General features: G+C 35.2%; 1 protein-coding gene across 2 annotated transcripts in view; it reads right to left on the bottom strand.

Annotated features, from left to right (window-relative positions):
- Positions 1–22,971, bottom strand: part of LOC123553375 (uncharacterized protein CXorf38 homolog) — a 129,483-nt gene that overhangs the window by 4,231 nt on the left and 102,281 nt on the right. For both annotated transcript variants that reach the window (XM_053526111.1, XM_053526110.1), the window contains exons 2-3: positions 2,715–3,288; positions 715–873 (exon numbers count right to left, since the gene is read on the bottom strand). In XM_053526111.1, coding sequence (XP_053382086.1) covers positions 715–873; positions 2,715–3,275 — 720 coding nt within the window. In that variant the 5' untranslated portion in view covers positions 3,276–3,288. The remainder of the gene's footprint in view (positions 1–714; positions 874–2,714; positions 3,289–22,971) is intronic.

The raw sequence follows: 22,971 nt of genomic DNA, 5'->3' as shown, positions 1-22,971 counted from the left end.
CAGGTGATCATTTGACCCAGGTTTAGGAGACACAGAGCGGAAACAAAATGGAAGGCTTACACCTTTGTCCCTGAGTTGTGACCTTGACCTTGAGCCAACATGGCTGACTCATAAGTTCTACATATATCGTTGATGAGGTCATCATTTTATCTTAGTTTGATGAAAATCCTTCAAGGGGTTTAGGAGATACAGAGCGGACACATAATGGAAGGCTAAAAAAATACCCTAAATTGTGACCTTGACCTTGAGCCGACATGGCTGACTTACAAGTTCTGCACATCGTCTTGATGAGGTGATCATTTGACCCAAGTTTTTTTAATTCCTTCAAGGAGTATAGGAGTTATAGAGCGGACATAAAATGGCTAACACATTGACCTTGAGCCGGCATGGCTGACTCATAAATTCTGCACATCGTCTTGATAAGGTGATGATTTGAACCAAGTTACATGAAAATCCTTCAAGGGGTTTAGGAGATATAGAGAAGACACAAAAGTGTTACGGACGGACGAAGGACGGACGGACAGAGACCCCCTAGAACCCCTATCACTCGTGGCGGAGAATTAAAAATAGCTGAAATTAGTGCGGAATTTAAAACAACAAAAATATATATGCACACGGAAATAACATTATATACTTAGTATAAATAACATATTCATTATAAAACTCCAGTTATTTGAACTCAGGAACTCAAGTTGCGTACTAAGAGAATATTACCTCAAGCAGTTTCTTGACCGCATTTTTAGATTCCTGTCTATCTTTGATTTCTTTATCATCTTGCAGCAGTTCTATCATATCATCTATATAATTTGCAATGTCTGTGTCCTCTACTTCCATATTGTTACAATGAAATATGGCGTTTCTGTGTTGAAGTACCTGCAATACATTAACAAATCAACAAGGCTTAGAAACATTATTTACACAAAACGTTTTCTATCACAAATGTTAAAGTCATGAACATTGCATTTAGTATGTGTATGTTAAACAGAACATGACAGAACTGAACAAAAAGAAAGCTTTACTAAGTCTTGCAGCGGTACATCGCCTATTATTCACGAAAAAAAAACAGTACTAATTTATCAGTCATAAATGACCTCCATATCAAATGTGATCTTAGACGAAAGCATTCTCTAGTCATTTAGTAAAAAGTTCTACTGCTCCGGGTCAATATGACCTTGACGTTTGACCTACTAATCTCAAAATCATTAGCAGTCGTCTGCTCGTTATGATCAGCCGCCATATTAAGTTTCGTGATTGAGTCCCAAGCGTTCTCAAGTTATTGTCCAGAAATAGTTTAACTGTTTCGGGTCACTGTGACCTTGACCTTTGAGTTACTGACCTCAAAATCAAAATAAGTCATCTGTTGGTCATGGTCAACCTGTCTATTAAGTTTCATGACTCCGGAAAAGGTTTAACTATTCCAGGTCACATTGACCTTGACCTTTAATCCACCAACTTCAATATTATGAAAAAGAGTAATTCGCTGGTCATGACCAACCTCCCTATCAACTTTCATGATCTTAGGCCTAAACATTCTTAAGTTATCATTCGGAAACCGATTGACTCTTCCAGTCGCTGTAACCGTGACATTTGACCCACTCCACTTAAAATCAATCATCTTGAGTTACATGTATTTAGCGGAAATCGATTGATGTACCGACCAACCGGCCAATATCTGTGAAATAATATACCCCTTTATCTTCGTAGGAATGGTGGAGATGGGGGCATTGTAAATAATATGATACAAAACGTATTTCAATTAGATAATTTTTACATAATGGGCGGCTATACGTCAGGCGTAGTAATTTCTGACATATTAATTCGATTCTAATAGCACTATTAGATGAAATGTGATGGCATTGTAGAGTCGTGTATGTAACCGAACAAATATACGTATATTACGAATGAAATATTCGATCACATGTGTGATATATGTGTGAAATATTCGATCGAAAATAGTACACACATGTACGTTGGACTTTGATTTTCAGAGACAGACCAAAACGAATATTTCACACCACCAGCACTACTACCACTACCACACATTATTAGATTTACTTTATGCGGATGACTCTGGTAAAAAAAAAAAACATTGAAAAAAGCTAACAGAAGATCTTCAATCAAACTATAAATTCCACATCTGAATCATCTGAAGTATCTAGGTGCAACTTTAGATCAGAGTCTTACTGGTGAATAAATGGCTAACTCTAGTATCAAAAAGGAAAATGCCAGGTTAGAATTTCTGTGTAGGAAACAGAAATTTCTTACTGTTCATACTTAAAGACTTTTGGTTTTAGTCTTTATACAGTCATTTTCACTATGCTTGTTTTGTTCTGGTTTTACGGCTTATCTCTGTTTTGGGAAAGCAGCCTACATGGTTATCCAATTTGAAAATGATTTAGTCAACGTTTTGCATGATTTCATTATTTCGATTTTCCTACGTCGTATTTTGTTCCTGTCAATATTGTAGTACTTACCTGCCGCCAATGCGCACATATCTGTTTATAAATTTACGATTACGCGAGGTAGAAAGAAGCTATTGCATTTTCAATACAATGATAAGCTCCAAAATGATTGAAAGTACATGTTTTGTTCTAAAATTCTTTCAAACTTCTCATAACATTTCTTATAAAGTATATTAATGTCATTGTTGCTGTAACCGTAAATGCTTGAAAGTAAACATTAAGCATAATAATGTGTATATATATGTTACTTACCCTTGAAAAAGCATCATTGCCATCAATTATACACTGGATATGGTGATGAAACTCTATGTTATCAATCAACAGGTGCAACAAACCGGAACAGTCAAACTCGGTTGCTTTTGTCTTGTGTTCATATCCTGGAGCATTTATGAAACATTTTGCAACAGCCCAAGGTTCAGTACACCACTGATGAGCGTCTGTGTTTCTCCAGTATGGGACAGGAGGAGTAGATGCGTGTCGCCTAATAATTTCGTCGTATATAGCACCACATACGTTGTTGGGACAAGACGTTTTCCCGCGTGGGTGTAGACAGTTACAATGAATTTGACCGAGCGGACACTGTCTATTTTTGCTTTGAACATGATCTGGCTGGAGAGTGCGTACATCGCAGAGTCCACAGGCTACTGCCGAAAGATTGTGTTTCTGTTTAATTTTATCTAAGATATCAACATGCTGCTGGTTAACAAGATGATCACAGAATGGTTCCAAGCCGTCTTTTACATATTTAATACCAAGTCCGGCTCTCACCCAGTTCCTGTATTTCTTGTTCTCAAGCTGCGCCCTGTGGTCCATTGTTTATCTTTATCTGTAAGTAGGAACGTTATCACTATGCCTGTATTATACAACACTATGATGGAATACAGTACACATTAATATTCAATGTTGAAATAATATTCAAAAAGACTATGAGATATAGTATTTGTAGTCACCAGCTGTCTAGCGGTCACTAAATCGCAAAAGTCGTGTGAGAATAAAACAAGAGGGCCATGATGGCCCTGTATCGCTCACCTGAGTACCATTGCTCAAAATGATATGATCAAGTTTTGACATAGAGCACATAGGCTTATACATTTTAACAAGATTTGAACAAATTTTGTAGAGGTCCACTAGGCAATGCTACATGTCAAATATCTAAGATCTAGGCCTTCTGGTTTATTTTTAGAAAATTTGGAAGATTTTTCTATCTACAATCAAGTAACCCCATGGGGCGGGGTCATGATTTGAATAAATTTTGTAGAAGTCTACTAAGCAATGCTACATGTCAAATATCTAAGATCTAGGCCTTCTGGTTTATTTTTAGAAATTTTTTGAAGATTTTCCTATGTAAAATAAAGTTACCCCTGGGGCGGGGTCAATCTTGACCCGAGGGTCATGATTTGAATAAATTTTGTAGAGGTCCACTACACAATGTTACATGTCAAACATCTAAGCTCTAGGCCTTCTGGTTTATTTTTAGAAAAATTTTGAAGATTTTCCTATGTAAAATCAAGTGACCCCTGGGGCAGGGTCAATTTTGACCCCGGGGGTCATGATTGAATAAATTTTGTAGAGGTTCACTAGGCAATGCTACATGTCAAATATCTAAGATCTAGGCCTTCTGGTTTATTTTTAGAAGATTTTTTAAGATTTTCCTATGTAAAATCAAGTGACCCCTGGGGCGGGGTCAATTTTGACCCTGAGGTCATGATTTGAACAAACTTGGTAGAAGTCCACTAGGCAATGCTTCACACCAAATATCTAAGCTCTAGGGCTTCTGGTTTTTGAGGAGAAGATTTTTTAAGATTTTCCTATGTAAAATCAAGTGACCCCTGGGGCGGGGTCAATTTTGACCCCAGGGTCATGACTTGAACAAACTTGGTAGAGGTCCACTAGGTAATTCTTCACAGCAATATCTAAGCTCTAGGGCTTCTGGTTTTTGAGAAGAAGATTTTTAAAGTTTTTCCTTTTGGTTGCCATGGCAACCGGAGTTCTGCATGGAATTCAATTCTTTGAATAAATTTGAAATGGGGCCATCCAAGGATCATTCCTGTGAAGTTTGTAGTAATTCTGCCAAGTGGTTTTCAAGAAGAAGATTTTTTTAGAAATTGCTGACGAACGACGCACGACGGACGACGGACATCAAGCGGTCACAATAGCTCACCTTAACACTGTGTGACAGGTGAGCTAAAAATCGACTAGGAAATCATGGCACTCGAGTATTATTGAGATAACGATTGATTAATTCGCTCAAACTGTCCTTTTCTATTTAAAAGCTCCTTTAGGGTAGTTATTTTAGCGATAATCACGTAACCCCCTCCAGAGGCTTGTCGCTTTATGGCATACAGACACTAAATAGAATTAAATGACAAAGGTCCGCCAGCTATTAAAAGGACTGGGAGTTGCACACGAAACTCTGTCTCACTGGGAAAAATATTGTGCCAGATAAAAAAATTGTGCCAGGTTATTTTATAATCCCACATTCAATGACGAAGTTATTAACCGGACACGGTCAATTATAGCCACATTTGACCTTTAAACTCCAAGTATGACCTTAACCTTTAAGATATTGACACGGGTGTTGCGCGCGACACGCTGTCTCATGGTGGTACAGTTTTGCAAAGTTATTTTAAAATCCCACAGTAAATGACAAAGTTCAATTATTCATGCGTGAATTCCCAGTTCAATATTACCACTTTGTATATTCGCAGTAGCGAACTGTGGCAAGTCTATATCTGCATGTAGTTCTCGTGTGGCTATCGGTGTGTAACGTTATCGTGTTCGCATTAACCGTTAATTATAGGCTATAGCATTTATTTTTATCCATCGGTATTCAAGAAATTAGAAGTGTTATAGTACTTCCGACATCTTGAATTTAGAGTGTCCTTCATTTGAGGTGTGAAAATATAGTGAACAAAAGCTTTCAAATGCAGCTGTTCCAGAGTACAAAAACAGCTCAGTTTGCAAGATCTGAAGTAAAAGTAGCCGTATAAAAAGTAAAACTAAAATTTTGAAATAAACAAAGAAGATATTTTAACTGTATTTTTCCAAATTTTTGGTTAGATTTATAAATCCTTTCAAAATACTTTATTAAAAATTCATGAATGGCAAAAGTTAGTTCAAAGTTTCAGTTAGTGCATAGGAGAACTGTCTTACCGAATAGAACTAAACTTAGTACAAAATCTGTTTTCAAATCTGACTACCTCATGTATTAAAATGAAAATAAATCTGTACATATTGCTATTTTCAGCATACATAAAAGTAGTGCAATGTGCGGACAATGATTTTTTCTATGTATGGTGTACCAAACTGCCTAAAATTGTAAGAGAAGTCTCAGACTTATTGTGAACAAGATTTGGCAACGATCCAAAATTCTTTGAAAGGATTGTGCAAGTATAAGAAAATTTTAATTTACTATTGTGGAATTTATGTACTAACGCGCCGCTTATCTCACGGAAAATTTGGTGGAAACGGAATTTTCGGCACTTCCTGCGGTAACTACCGAAATTACTTAACGTAACTTTCTCACACATACGTGATTGTATATTTATAAGTTATAAAAACCATCGCAATATTTGCGTTATCACGATATATGCAAATATTTTTAGACAATCTTGAAACATTTGGCCACAGTATTTCCGCATACTGGTCGGGGTGACAAGTTCGATGTGTATAATGATTCCTTAGAGGTTTCATGCGTCGTAAACTTGCCAATTTTAATCTTTCGATTTTTTATACAATATAAGAACTTATGCAGCATTTAATAAATCGCAGAAAAAAATGTGCAGCCAAATATGTTAGGAGGTATTACAATTTGTATACAATAGATAACCTAATGATTATTCACACTTTCATAGATTTAAACTGATATTCCTGCATAAAAACTTTTTTTTCACTGGATCCGCCCATGTATTAACGGGAGAAAAATTGTGTGCAAACAAGGTAATTCACGTGCTGGTAATACCCGTTCTTTATTTTTAAAAATGCTTTCCCAGGAACATATATGTAATTCTGCGCAGATTGACATCTAGTATCTGCGTCTTTTTTCTTTGATAAAAACTTCTACTTGAAGCATTAAATATGCAATCTAAACCATAGAATGTTTTACTGTATCAGTAACTAACGAATACACTGCCCGCCGCCCCCCCCCCCCTCCCCACACTCCCCCAACTCCCCTTTTAACTCTGCGTCAATTCATATTTTTGTAGACAACCGTGAATTTTAAAGAATTGCGTGTTTACCTGTGCGATTCTTTGTTTTTAGGTATTAAATTTATGATTTTAATAAGTATCAGTCTGACAGTATGTTTGATCTAATTTCTCGAAGAAATTATATAAACAGCTTGGAAACATGACACTACGTTCGTACTCATCCGTACTCCAATATAACTCGAATGTAAAGTTATTATTCTTAAAATTGTGATCGAGTCCAACAAATTGTGAACTGATATGAACAATTATCAGTAATTTTATATTGTAATAATGAGAGATAAAAATCGCTTAAAACCCTTCAGGATGTGCTTTTGAAAGTGTTGTTTATTTCCGGGCCCTGGATACGGATATTTAAAACATGTTTACCGTTTCCAAGAACAACTGGAATGGTAAGTAAAAATGTACCGGAATCGTTAAGTCATCACATATGAAAACAATACATAAATTGTCGTGAAATATATTTTTATGCAAGAATAGCGACCTTCGGTCTCAGTCACAAACAATCCAGCGGGCTTCTGCAGACGTTAATACACACAAAATAGCGTGTATTATCCCTACAATAAATGTGTATTGAAATTCCGGCATAGACAGAATGGACACTGACTTTACATTAGTGGTTACTGCGGTGTTGACAGCGGAAGCAGCGGTTCAGTACTAAGACTATCTACGAAACTAAGGACGAGTTCTTTATCTGAAAAGTACGAACATTGGGATCAGTGTTCAGTATACACCTGAAAATAACAGACTTGCTATTTGCCGGGTGCGCACTTGTTTTCTATCATCGTTAATACAAAGTAAAGTAGTAAATATTCGTACATCTGCATAATCTCGTAAACACTTCTTTATTGTATGTTTTCTGAAATTAACAAATAAGTGGCTCAGCTGAGACACCATACTTTAAAGTAAATTCAGTTTATTCACCACGAGGTTCAAAATGCACGGGAGTCTCGTGATAGTACATGCCTTTAATTTCACATGGTTGAAGTGTAAACAAATAGTTAAATTTGCTTCGTTTTATTTCTCACGGAAAAGATCGGACGGGTTTTTATATTGGAATAATTATAGAACATCTATGCATTTAAAGTTGAAAGTTGATTGTTTTCTACAGGACGTAAAACTGAAACAATTAAGCACTTTTATTTTTTTGCAATGTTCCTCAGGTGAACTTTGACATTGTTTACGAAGAGAAATCAGTTTTGTGTCATCTTGAAATGCGTTGTTCGGCTGAAACGTATAGTTCCCGGAAAATATCTAAAATGGTTTATTTTGGGGATTTTTGTTTTATTTATAAATTCAACACAATGTGTAATATTTCCAGTTTTTGAAAATGATTGAAATTCAACTTTATTTTAGAAAAAGTTTCGATCTTTCAGTAATATTTTGTCAGCGGATGCTTACAAATTTTAAGTGAAACGGCTTTCTTGTCCAAGGGAGGTGTGTAAAGCGAAAAACTATCATTACACATTACGTTTATTCTTTAAATGTGAAGGATCGGTAACAGATTAAGGAGATCGGACAGTGAAAAACTATACTAAATGGATATCTCTAACCATGAATAAGGAGACATACATATTTCAGTAAGGAAGCTCAGGTAAAAGAACAATCAAATATTTTATTCCTTGAAAAAAACATGGCGGCGAAATATTTTAGAAAAACTGTGCACGTGTTTTGCGCATTAGAATGTTTAACAACATTTTCTTGAAAAAGTAACGCTCATATGCACTATTTTGGCATTTCTTTGATTTGAAAATAAATGTTTTATAACAATTTAGGTTGCATACGATACCGAAATTTTGCACCAAAAATGTTCACTTATTTTCTTCCAAAGCACTGTGGAGATAGGGTTCAGCGTAGGTTTCATGCTCGCAAGTTTACCTATAGATATATCTTTTCAATTTTTATCATATATTTTTTGTATCCTTGCATTTCGAAAGCTGTTTCGAGGTTTCTGATTTTTCACATGGATTTCTAATTTCAATTTGCGGAAATACCTTAAGGTACTTCCGCAAATTGAAATTAGAAATTCATGTGAAAAATCAGAATCCTCGAAACAGCTTTCGAAATGCAAGGACACAAAAAATATACGATAAAACTTGAAAAGATATATCTGTAGGTAAACTTGCGAGCATGAAAGTTACGTTGAACCCTATATCCACAGTGCTTTGGAAGAAAATGACTGAACATTTTTGGTGCAAAATTTTAGTATCGTATGCATCCTAAATTGCTATAAAGTATTTATTTTCAAATCAAAGAAATGCCAAAATAGTGCATACGAGCGCTATTTTCTCAAGAAAATGTTGTTAAACATTCTAATGCGCAAAACACGTGCACAGTTTTTCTAAAATATTTCGCCGCCATGTTCATTTCAAGAAATAAAATATATGATTGTTCTTTTACCTCAGATTTCCTTACTGAAATATATATGCCTCCTTATCAATGGTTAGAGATATCCATTTAGTATAGTTTTGCACTGTCCGATCTCCTTAATCTGTTACCGATCCTATACATTTAAAGAATAAACGCAATGTGTAATGATAGTTTTTCGCTTTACACACCTCTCTTGGACAAGAAAGCCGAATCACTTAAAATTTGTAAGCATCCGCTGACAAAATATTGATGAAAGATCGGGACATTTTCTAAAAACAAGTTCAATTTCAATCATTTTCAAAAACTGGAAATATTGCACATTGTGTTGAATTTATAAATAAAACGAAAATCCCCCAAATAAGCCATTTAAGAACTTTTCCGGGAACTACACGTTTCAGCCGAACAGCGCATTTCAAGATGACACAAAACTGATTTCTCTTTGTAAATAATGTCAAAGTTCACCTGAGGAACATTGCTGGAAAAGTAAAAGTTCTTACTTGTTTCAGTTTTACGTCCTGTAGAAAACAATAAACTTTCAACTTTAAATGCATATATGTTCTATGATTATTCCAATATAAAACCCGTCCGATCTTTTCCGTGAGAAATAAAACGAAGCAAATTTAACTATTTGTTTACACTTCAACCATGTGAATATAAAGGCATGTACTATCACGAGACTCCCGTGCATTTTGAACCTCGTGGTGAATAAACTGAATTTACTTTAAAGTATGGTGTCTCAGCTGTGCCAGTTTTTTGTTAATTTCAGAGAACATACAATAAAGAAGTGTTTATGAGATTATGCATATGTACGAATATTTACTACTTTACTTTATATTAACGATGATAGAAAACAAGTGTGCACTCGGCAAATAGCAAGTCTATTATTTTCAGGTGTATACTGAACACTGATCCCAATGTTCGTAATTTTCAGATAAAGAAGTCGTTATCCTTGGTTTTGTAGACAGTCTTAGTACTGGACCGCTGCTTCCGCTGTCAACACCGCAGTGACTACTAATGTAAAGTCAGTGTCCATTTCTATGCCGGAATTTCAATATTACATATTTATTGTAGGGATAATACACGCTTTTTGTGTGTGTATTAACGTCTGCAGAAGCCCACGGGATTGTTTGTGACCGAGACCGAAGGTCGCTATTCTTGCATAAAAATATATTTCACGACGATTTATGTATTGTTTTCATATGTGATGACTTGATGATTCCGGTACATTTTTACTTACCATTCCAGTTGTTCTTGGAAACGGTAAACATGTTTTAAATATCCGTATCCAGGGCCCGGAAATAAACATCACTATCAAAAGCACATCCTGAAGGTTTTTAAGCGATTTTTTATCTCTCATAATTACAATATAAAATTACCGATAATTTTTCATATCAGTTCACAATTTGGTGGACTCGATCACAACTTCAAGAATAATAACTTTACATTCGAGTTATATTGGAGTACGGATGAGTACGAACGTAGTGTCATGTTTCCAAGCTGTTTATATAATTTCTTCGAGAAATTAGATAAAAACATACTGACTGATACTTATCAAAATCATAAATATAATACCTAAAAACAAAGAATCGTACAGGTAAACACGCAATTCTTTAAAATTTTGGATCGTTGCAAATCTTGTTCACATTGTCTGAGACTTCTCTTACAATTTTAGGCAGTTTGGTACACCATACATAGAAAAATCATTGTCCGCACATTGCACTACTTTTATGTATGCTGAAAATAGCAATATGTACAGATTTATTTTCGTTTTAATACATGAAGTGGTCAGATTTGAAAACAGATTTTGTACTAAGTTTAGTTCTATTCGGTAAGACAATTATCCTATGCACTAATTGATACTTTGAACTAACTCTTGCCATTCATGAATTTTTAATAAAGTATTTTGAAAGGATTTATAAATCTAACCAAAAATTTGGAAAAATACAGGTAAAATATCTTCTTTGTTTATTTCCAAATTTTAGTTTTACTTTTTATACAGCTACTTTTACTTCAGATCTTGCAAACTGAGCTGTTTTTGTACTCTGGAACAGCTGCATTTGAAAGCTTTTTTTCACTATATTTTCACACCTCAAATGAAGGTCACTCTAAATTTAAGATGGCGGAAGTACCTTAATTGCGTAAATACGCAAGTACGCAGCTTATCTAGAGCTCTGAGTATACATGTATTTACAATGAATAGCCCTTGTATACCATATAAGCAGTTACTTTCGGATGTTGATATATTCTCAACTTGGCTCATTTACCAGATTTGGACAAATCACTTGTGCAAGTGATTTAATAAACTGATCATTTATTTAGCTGTTTTAACAGTGATGATTTTGAATGTATCACCAAACACTTTTGAACACTTTTAAAGACCTGCTCCAGTCCTACCATTTAACCTTGAATTGTCATTGAAGAAGCATAAAAATTCCGACTATGAACAGTGACGCCTGTCAAAATATAGTATATTTTATATAAAATTTTGTATGAAATAGATGGTTTTGCGTGCTAAAGTGTGGCGTGTGGCCATTAACTGTTACCTGACACGATTGATTCTGCCTTTGCGGCCAGTGTAGATCATGATCAGCCTGCACACCCGTGCAGTCTTATCATTATCTTCACTGTTTGCTATACAATCAGAATCTTTTAGGTACGCATTCCTTTTAACAGTAAATGGTACTGTCCAAATTGAAAGATGGACAAGTTCATTATAGAAATTAAGCAGGGTAAGGATTAATCACATTTAAAGTAAACATGCTAAATTATAAATATGAGTTTTGGCATGCTGACATTGTTAGCTGGACTTAGTGAAGTATATGGAGAATTGTCCTCCTGGCCCCACATTTAATATACCAGTATACGTCAGAAGGGACGTAATTGTTATACCCCCAGTGTCCATACGTCTGTCTGTCCGTTAACAATATTGTTTCCTCTCTATAACTCTTGAACCCCTTGAAGGATTTCAAAGAAACTTGACACCAATTTCACCACATCAGGACGAAGTGCAGAGCGCATATTCTGGATGGCTAGCTTCAAGGTCAAGGTTACACTTAGGGGTCAATGGTCATATGGCTTTGTTTCCTGTCCGCTCTATAACTCTTAAACCGATTGAATGATTTTAAAGAAACTTAGCACAAAAGTTCACAACATTGAGGTGACGTGCAAAACACGTTTTGGATGGCTCGCTTCAAGATCAAGGTCACACTTAGGGGTCAAAGGTCATATGACTGTGTGTATATGTCTCTGCATTGAGGTGCTCTTGTTTTTGTATGGCAGATCCCTTTTTTGTTCACTTACAATAATTTTTTTATTGAATTACTTCCCTTTTATGTAACTTTAAATAGCTTATTTAGTAACTTTTTTATTACTGGTATTGGCCGTAAGGAAAAACTGAGACCACACAATTGCAGTGTATCGATTGGTAATGAAAATAATTTCTCCAATGAACTTTCATGGCCATGTGTTTGTTTGGCTTGGTAACTTGTTAATCTGTTTCAGTTATTTGGATGAATTAAAATAATCATTTCCCTTTGCTTTCCTTTATTTTCAGATTATTGATGCGGTCGATGATGAACCATATGTTAGCTTTTTGGATAACTGAACTGTAAGAAACATTAAGAAGAAAAGACTGACTCATAGAAGATAAAGCCTTAGTGGCACCATCACAAATTGTGAGACATTTGAATATTCCAGAAGAAATTATTCAAGGACGTGCAGAAATGTTGAATATTCCAGAAGAAATTATTCAAGGACGTGCAGAAATGTTGTATTTTAAAGATTACCCTGTTTAGAGTTAAAAATAGAAAAACCTTTCAGCAAATTCCCATGATCAGCCAGACCGATCTTTAACAACCTTTGTCTGTAGCGTCATTATAATGGTTCCACTTGGTCTCTGTTAAGGGTTACTAGAGATAGATTGTGGGGGGGGGGGGGTGGGGAGGAACTTCTTAGAATTGCCCTTGTCCGTCAGTCCAACCATGATTGTGTCGTTTCCTCAAATACTATTTGACCCAGAGTTATCAAACCTCACAGGATTGTAATTCAGCACGGGAAGTTGTGCCCCAGGGTTTCACACAGCCAGACCAGAGTTATTACCCTTGACTTAGTAAAACATATGCATAAAAAGGGCCAAAGTTTCAGTCGCATGTTTCTCTAGAAGAATATGAAACATCACAGGAAAATTACTCAGCATGTGATAATGTGAACCTAGAGTTTTTGATAGGAGATATCACTTATCCAGACTAGAGTTATTGCCCTTGATTTAGTCAAAACATGTATAAAGAGACTAAAATATTACTGAGCATGTAAACCTGTGACTTTGTTCAGTCTGTCAATCTGCTCATAGTTATGGTCCTTGATAAAAAATACATAAATGGGATACAAGATTGTGTCGAATGTATCTCAAAATGTATTTAACTTAAAGGCATAAAACATTAGGGGATTGTTAGAAAGCACAGTTGCGCACCTGGCGTTGGCTTCGAGTTTTCTCTCAGCCAGACTGGAGTTACGGTCTGTGTCTAAGTGATAGGTAATAAATGTGTGTCCTATAGACAAGCATATAGTTAAAATAATTTCTTTTCATGATGTAGTGATTACATATTTTTAAGTTGTCACAACAAAGTATAGAGAAAAAACTGTAATTAAGGTACATTTTAATGAACTGTTTAAATCTTTACCAAACTTGGTCAGAAGAAAGTTCAGATGGTCAAGATCCTCTTAAGGCAAAGGACTTGTTTGTACATAGTGTTGCATCTCAAACTTGTTTCATATGTTTTTATTTGCATTGAACTAAGATGTATATATTGTTAAACTGATTAAGGCATGTATATCCATTAGTCAAACATAATTATTTTTGCTCTATTAAAAACTGTGATAGCTTTGCACAAGTTTTATTATTATTTAGTCATCTTCAGAGTCACAAGGATTTTTATAAAATTAGAGTATAGGTAAAACTGGACATGTCATGTACAAAATGGGAATAATAAGGTTTCTATGGTAACACATAGACGAAAAATATAACAAAGTTTGATCCTGTGATAATGTAAAAAGTACATGTGACTTTTGTCGAGCCCGCTTGCGGCTGGAAGACATGGCTAATCGGTGTATGTGTTTCTGTCCGGATTTGTTTGCCCGGACCATAACTGACATGCGTGGAGCAATCTTTTCATACGCCCGAAGGGACCTATTATGTTATACCCCCGGTGTCCGTCTGTCTGTGACTCTTGAACCCCTTGAAGGATTTCAAAGAAGCTTGACACAAATGTTCACACCAAGACGACGTGCAGAGCGCATGTTTTGGATGTCTCGATTCAAGGTCAAGGTCAGACTTAGGTGTCAACGGTCTAATCAGTTTGTTTCGTTTCCGCTCTGTAACTTTTGAACTGCTTGAAGGATTTCAAAGAAACTTGGCACAAATGTTCACCACACCAAGACGACATGCAGAGCGAATGTTTCAGATGACTCGCTTAAGGTCAAGGTCACACTAAGAGGTCAACGGTCATATGACTTTGCTTTGTGTATATTGCTCTGTATTGCAGTGCTCTTGTTTTTAGCTCGACTATTCGAAGAATAGTCTAGCTATTCTACTCACCCTGACGTCAGCGTCAGCGTCACACCTTGGTTAAATTTTTGCATGCAAGTACATACAGCCATCAATTAAAGGCATATAGCTTTGAAACTATTTTTTTCTTTTTCTAGGTCAATTACCAACCTCACTGGGTCAAGTCCCATAACTCTGACATGTATTTTGAGCAAATTATGCCTTTTGGACTTAAAAAATTCTGGTTAAAGTTTTACATGCAAGTTACTATCTCCAAAACTAATGCAGATATTGAATTGAAACTTCACATGTGTCTTCAGGGTTATAAAACTAGTTGATAGCAGCAAGTCCCATAACTCTGCCCTTCATTTTGGCCAAATTATGCCCCCTTTTGGACTTAAAAAATTCTGGTTAAAGCTTTCCTTGCAAGTACATACAGCTATTTCTAAAAGGCATGTAGATTTGAAACTTATTTTTTCTTTTTCTAGATCAATTACCAACCTCACTGGGTCAAGTCCCATAACTCTGACATGTATTTTGAGCAAATTATGCCCCCTTTTGGACTTAAAAAATTCTGGTTAACATTTTACATGCAAGTTACTATCTTCAAAACTAATGCAGATATTGAATTGAAACTTCACATGTGTCTTCGGGTTATAAAACTAGTTGATAGCAGCAAGTCCCATAACTCTGACCTTCATTTTGGACAAATTATGCCCCCTTTTGGACTTAAAAAATTCTGGTTAAAGTTTTTCGTGCAAGTACATACAGCTATTTCTAAAAGGCATGTAGATTTGAAACTTATTTTTTCTTTTTCTAGATCAATTACCAACCTCACTGGGTCAAGTCCCATAACTCTGACATGTATTTTGAGCAAATTATGCCCCCTTTTGGACTTAGAAAATTCTGGTTAAAGTTTTACATGCAAGTTACTATCTTCAAAACTAATGCAGATATTGAATTGAAACTTCACATGTGTCTTCGGGGTTATAAAATTAGTTGATAGCACCAAGTCCCATAACTCTGACCTTCATTTTGGCCAAATTATGCCCCCTTTTGGACTTAGAAAATTCTGGTTAAAGTTTTGCGTGCAAGTACATAAAGCTATTACTAAAAGGCATATAGATTTGAAACTTATTTTTTCTTTTTCTAGATCGATTGCCAACCTCACTGGGTCAAGTCCCATAACTCTGACATGTATTTTGAGCAAATTAATCCCCCTTTTGGACTCAGAAAATTCTGGTTAAAGTTTTGCGTGCAAGTACATACAGCTATTACTAAAATGCATATAGATTTGAAACTTTTTTTTTCTTTTTCTAGATCAGTTAACCTCACTGGGTCAAGTTCCATAACTCTGACATGTATTTTGGGCAAATTATGCCCCCTTTTGGACTTAGAAAAATCTGGTTAAAGTTTTACATGCAAGTTACTATCTCCAAAACTAATGCAGATATTGAATTGAAACCTCACATGTGCCTTCGTGGTTATAAATCTAGTTGATAGCAGCAAGTCCCATAACTCTGATATGCATTTTGGTCAAATTATGTCCCCTTTTGAACTTAAAACTGTTTTGATATTTAACCTTTTGGGTACTATTTTCCTGCTTCTGGGACAATATTTCGAATATTTCGAATAATCGAGCTTGGCTGTCTTACGGACAGCTCTTGTTATTTGGCATCTTTTTTTTTGTTCACTTACAATAAAAAAAGTTTGAATTACTTCCCTTTTATGTTACTATAATTAGCTTATTTTGAAACTTTTATTATTGGCCGTAGGGAAAAACTGGGACCACTTTTCTGTGGTACAACATAGATGGTACCTCCGATTTTTAGGTGTATTTTTAGCTCACCTGAGCAATGCTCAGGTGAGTTTTTCTGATCACTCGATGTCCGGCGTCTTTCTGTCGTCTGTCTATCGTCTGTCCGTCAACATTTAGCTTGTGTATGCGATAGAGGATGTATTTTTCAACTGATCTTCATGAAATTTGGTCAGAATGATTACCTTGATGAAATCTAGACCGAGTTCGAAAATGGGTCATCTGGGGTCAAAAACTAGGTCACTAGGTCAAATCAAAGAAAAACCTTGTGTATGTGATAGAGGCTGTATTTTTCAATTAATCTTCATGAAATTTTGTCAGAATGATAGTCTTGATGAAATCTAGGTCAAGTTTGAATATGGGTCATCTGGGCTTAAAAACTAGATCAGTAGGTCAAATCAAAGAAAATACTTGTTTTTGCTCCAATTTTAATGATAATTGGTCAGAATGTTTTTTCCATGAAATCACTAGGTCAAACATGTTTACACTGTTATGGTGTATTATAGTGTGTTTCTCAGGTGAGCGACCTAGGGCCATCTTGGCCCTCTTGTTATACATACCTGTACCTGGTAAAGATTTTTTTGTGGACTTAGATTTTTTTAAAAAAAAATTCTTCCCTTTGTTGTTCCTGTCCTTTGGGCTTCAACGTCAAGATCTTTAAATTTTGCTGCCATCATCAGATGTAACCCTTCGGGCGTATATTGCCCCGCTTGGCGGAGCTATTGTTTATATTTGGCATGAATGTTAACCTCGGTGAGATGGAGTGTCCTGTGCAAAGCCCAGGTTACTATTTCAAAGGTCAAAGCCACAGTTAGAGATCAAAGGGAGGGCTCGACATGTTGCCCGTGGGCATCTAGTTCATAAAATAGTTCATAAAATGTGGTTGGCAATGTAGAGGTTATGTACAGTCATCCTATTTTGGGGCAAAAATAGTCAAGAAATTTGAGAAAAAGATAATGTTGTAAATAACGGAAAAATGATTTCACATGAAAACTGATTTGCAGTTTGTGCAAATAATCCAGATTAGAAGTTGGCAATACCTAGTTGATAAGATGACTCGTCTCATGAAAAGGTGATTTTAAATACAAGTATAATAAATACAGCCCAGTCTGAAATTAAATATAACTCTGTCACATAAATTGTGTATCAAATTATAATTTGAAATATAAATTATTCTTTGAGATCACTTGTTTAAGTGTTTGCGGTAAATCAAGGGACGAAACTACTGTACGTAAATGGAACCGTGGTAACAAAAATAGAGTTATCCCCCTCTTTAATGTAATTCAAGAAATGACTTATTTCAGTGATTGGTGAACGTTGAAGTGATCACTTGTCTAAGTGATGTTGATCTATAAGTGAAAGGGAAACAAATCTTACAGCTAAACGAACGGGCAAAAAAATCACTGTGTTTCGTGATTTTTGTGATCACTGGTTTAAGTAACTCCCCTGACTGTTGACGCAGGCAAATACATTTATAACACTACTTGCGTTGATTTGAGCCTTTTCATCAAAGTAATGAAAGGTGATACAACTGTCTCGCCACAAACAACGACTATCAGACTCATCAAAATTAGCAACAGACTTTTTCCCCCGCACATAATCTTTTATAATGTTGCTATAATACACTTTAATTAACTTTTCTTTTTAAATAAAGAAGGCTGAAATTCAACAATTCACTTTATTGACGCCAAATTATTACGTCATAGCGTTAGACGGCATATTGGCGCGCTGGAAAAGAAATTAACAGAGATCAGGCAAATATTTTATCGATACAGTCAAGGACGTATATAACAATCCTTGAAAACCTGCAAGTAATAATTTTTAACAACAAATACATTATGTATAAGACAACATATTTTTTCTTCTAACGTATATATGAAGCTTAGTTAAAATATGTGCCAAATTCTGATGAATTGATACTACTGATGATATCAGATTGAAACTATTATCATACTTTGTTTCCGTGCCATTACATGTAATTTTGGACAGAAACAGGTCATCTTAAACAACAGATTATCAATTTAGAACTTTTTTTATCTGATATGTGCAGACACACGGTGAGTTTTTCATGTAGACTTTATTTTTCGTTTTCTTGTACAGTGTTAACGTCACGCATAAGAAAAATATTTCCGGTTATTATTCAGACACGAATGAAGTCATCACACTTCCGAAACTTATAGCGTACACTCCTTAAACATTTAAGCATTTATTGCTACCTGTACTGGATAAGAGTTATTTCAATTATTTTGTTATAACTATCACATTCATTGAAACGTTTATCAGTCTTCTTGATTTTCTCATTTTATTAGTATTTTCTGCATCACTAGCTCAATCAATTATACTGGGATTTTTATATGCACGTTTTTATAGAAAACAACCAAGGGCTTAATTATTTATACGGTAGTTATAAGATGCTCTTCATTTTATTTCTTGCATTCATTTTTGTATCAGGTTGTCAGACAATTTCATTACAGGCAAACCCTGTATGAGACTTTTACTTAATCTAACAATACCTCCGATGTCAAATTTCCACACCGATTAGAAAATATATTAGTTTCTTTAAGGCTCTACTCTTTATCCATGTTTACCAAATTTGAAAACTACGGTATGCCAGCGGGAACATGTCAAAAGGATATTGCCCACTACAGCGATAGATTCCGACTTCGCTTCCGGGGATACTATATTTTTAAACCATTTTGGATACAGTCAAACCTGTGAACAAAGACCACTCTTCGGAACAAGCAAATGTGGTCTTTGTCCACAGGTGGTCTTTATTCGGGGGAAGTGTCACTTCTTAGTTAGCCACTATCATGCTGATAAAAAAGTATTTTTACAGCTTCTTTCTTTCTTTATGTTCTATGTATTAATTCGGCCGGTGCAAACTTGCAAATTTTCAAACAAGCACTTATTATTATGTTTGCTATAATGCGAAAGTCGTGAAAATTCGGCGGATTTCAAATATTTTCATGCCGGAACGATCAAGCTTGGTCGTTATTGGGAGGGATGAGGGCAAACATGACCCTTTGGAATGAATTAGGCCGGTCGCTGGACGCGGTCGCCAGGTGGTCGCTATTAACGGCCTTTTTATGAAAATAATTCTACGAGGGGACCAGAGACCGGTGGTCGCTAGCACAAGTTTGACTGTATATGTTAGTTAGAATTTTTTTAAAGGCGTATGCTAGATAAAAATTTCACGAGGCAGAAATCGAATGACGCACCGATTACGACACTGTTTCCGGTAAAGTTTATTTTCAAGGCTTGATCAAAACTAGTCGAAATGATAGGATATACGTTTCATGACGTCATGATAACTTTTAACTATCACTGTCCCATTATGTCCATGCTTATTTTGAGTATTTCTGTAAGGAAATCTGCAATGAAAATGTACGCAAGATAAAATTTTCACGAGGCAGAAATCGCACGGCTCACCGTTTCCAGTAAAGTTGCATGGTTTTGGATATTCGGACAATCGCGGTGTTTATTTTTAATGCTTGATCAAAACAAATCCAAATAATAGGATGTAAGTTTCGGGACAGCGTAATATAACGTTTGACTGTCACAGTCCCGTCACGTCCGAGCTTATTGTGTGTATTTATGTAAGGACACCTCCGATGAAGTCTGTTGGGAAAGTTTTCTGGTACATTTACATATGAATGTATTTGTAAAGATAACAGGTCTGATAATAAATTTATGCTGACATTAAAGCATACAATTGTCTCGCTCATATTTTTGAAAGTATGTTTTGTGGTTTTGTTCCTATCATTTTAGTGTCATCGGCTGAAACCGGTAGATATCTCCTCGCACTTTTTCACATATTTCCAAAGATTTTAGTCTCTTATTTAAAATTATGAGTTACATTTGACCCATTGGACGTTTCTTTATGAATATTTATTTGTAATCGATTGGGGTCAGTATTTATGACTATTTTGGATTTATAATGTTTTTTTTTATTTCGCGGCATGAAGACCACAAACCAGTATCATAAGGCCATACCAAATTGATTAATAGTTCTTAGGAAAATTTTCAAAAAAAATAGGAGCGGGCGAGCGAAATTTTTTTTTTTTTTCTCAATTTTGATTTTTTCAGAGGCGGGTAGATTTTACATGGAGCGAGCGGGTAATTTTTTTTTCCCAGCTTGGACCCTAAAAGGAGGCATAACCAGTTATGATTATACATAAAGTTAACATTTCTTTAAGAATAACACAGAAATCAAACATTTACAGTGTGACTAACACAGTAGATAGCTTTTCTATATGTTTTAAAGACTACATGAATGGTTTTGCAAATAAATTTTTGCCCAAAACTCACTGACTCAGTTTGTTTTTATTTTGTATTTATAATTACTAAGGGATGAGTGTCTTACTTTTAATTTTGATTCATTGTTCTACATTAATCTGAAGGCGTGCCCATTTATCGGCAGAGGATGGTGAGGAATATTTAAGACAAAACGGGCACCCAAGTGGAATAACATATCTTCTGAAACCCAGTTAGATGGCTTCGACACATGAGTAACTCTGTGCCCCTAGTGAATCTCCAAACGGTAGAGGTGAGGGGAAAGTAATAAATCACTTGACCAATGAGACCAAACGGAGTTGGGCACACAAATACTTCAACATTGCTCGAATCCCATTGGAATAATTTCTTAATAGATCAGGATAGCTTAAGTTTTTGTGGTAGAGGTTCATTTCAGTCAAAAATGATAACAGACGGACAAAAAATGATCCCAATATGGCCACTCTTAAAAGTGTTACTTGTTGTGCTTTGATTGACCAAGAAATTTTGAGTTGGGAAGGTCTGTTTTTTCAGTTTCTTTCTTTCAATCAATTCACAGCCAATTAATATACAAACAGGGAAAATTGGGGTTACAATACGACAGAAATTATCTTTATATCTACACTACTTATTTGAAAAGCTAAACATTTTTTTAAAATTGAATATATGTATTTTGACAGAATATCTGACTGCCCAAACAAATTTTTTTTCTAATAAACACTATAAAAACACCTTATAAACACTATCAAAACCGCTTTTTTGGTGTTTGTTAGTGCGTTCCATTAGTGATCCATTGAAACAATCAAGAAATGGTTGCAATGGATCACTAACGGAACGTGTTCCATTAAATGGATCGCGATTTTGAAGCGAGTTATTAACTTTATACAGCCATTCAGAAGGCTTCCTCCTCTTTTATCAGGAAACATATGGTTTTAATCCATCAATGTACCGTAACCGCAGATCTTCTAGTTGCTATGGTTATGTTATGTAATCTCATCTAAGGTATAATATAGAGGGACAGAAATTAGTGCATTTTGTAGGTTGTAAGTGTAGGGGATGGACATATGGATTTACTGAAGAGAAAATGGTGGTTGCTATTTCATTTAATTTCTATGATTTACAACTAAAGGTATTTTCTTAATACATGTACTTACATTCAGTATAAATAAATGCATGTTAACATTGCGATTCTTTATAGATTTCATTGTATGTTAGAATTCAAAGATTTATCAATCATAACACAATAGTTTTTGAAATGCTGATTCAAATGACCTGTATATTACTTTCTTATATTGAAACTAGTTAATAAATATATGTTTCTCTTTGTCTATCCATATTTCACAAAATTTAAGCTGGAATTTCTGTTAGCTGCATGATTTATCAAATGATTTGTATAAAACTGCATCCAAATGATCATGAAAATGTTGAATGACTGCTATATACATTATTTAACAAATTAATATTTGAATAATTTTAACAGAAAACCCTTTTCAACAGTTACTGCATATCTCTGCAAATCCAGGCTATATTATATCCAGTCACATAAACAATTTGCCAAAACTGAATGCATCAGGTTTCAATTAAATACAGCCTGTAGTTAGGAATTTATCAGTTTGATGAAACACATTCCATTATGCGATCCATTATACGACCTATTATGCGTTCCATTATACGATCTATTATGCGTTCCATTGAGCGATCTATTGTGCGCTCCACTAGCGTGTTGTTAAATGACACATTTATGTTAATTAGCGATCCATTAGCTCATTTGCATGTGAAATTGGAACACGGTTTTGATGGTGTTTATTGGATTAACAACTCGCTTGCGGATCATGGTTTTAGTGGTGTTTATTGACAGTGTTTATTGGGCCTTTTTTTTGTTCGGGTGCCGTACTAAAGAAGTTACATTCAAATCAAAATGATTTGGGTCCCGAGAAAATTAAATATAATGTGAAGGATCAGTCGGGATCTTAGTCGAACTAATCCGACGTATACAGTTTGTTTTATATTGTGACGGTCAAACTGTAACGTCGCGGTGGCTGCAAAAGTCAGAAATTAAAAAGCAGCCGCTCAGCGACAGTAAGCTTGTCTATCGGGATCTGTGAACAAACTTTTTTTTTAAAGAAAGCACTTTGCTTTGGCTCTAGATCTAACATATTAAACTAAACAACTGATAACAAATAGTTTGAAAACTTTATCTGAACAATATTTCTATGTTTAATCCAAATATTTTTAATTGAATCCCCGTGCACGTCTTACAAGTCGGGCTCTGTTCTTTTCACTGTTTTCTGTATTGAACAATCG

This window comes from Mercenaria mercenaria, chromosome 16, assembly GCF_021730395.1.
Source record: "Mercenaria mercenaria strain notata chromosome 16, MADL_Memer_1, whole genome shotgun sequence".
NCBI classification, from domain to species: Eukaryota; Metazoa; Mollusca; class Bivalvia; order Venerida; family Veneridae; genus Mercenaria; species Mercenaria mercenaria.
The sequence above is the reverse complement of the archived record's forward strand: the minus strand, read 5'-3'. Positions and strand labels throughout refer to the sequence as shown.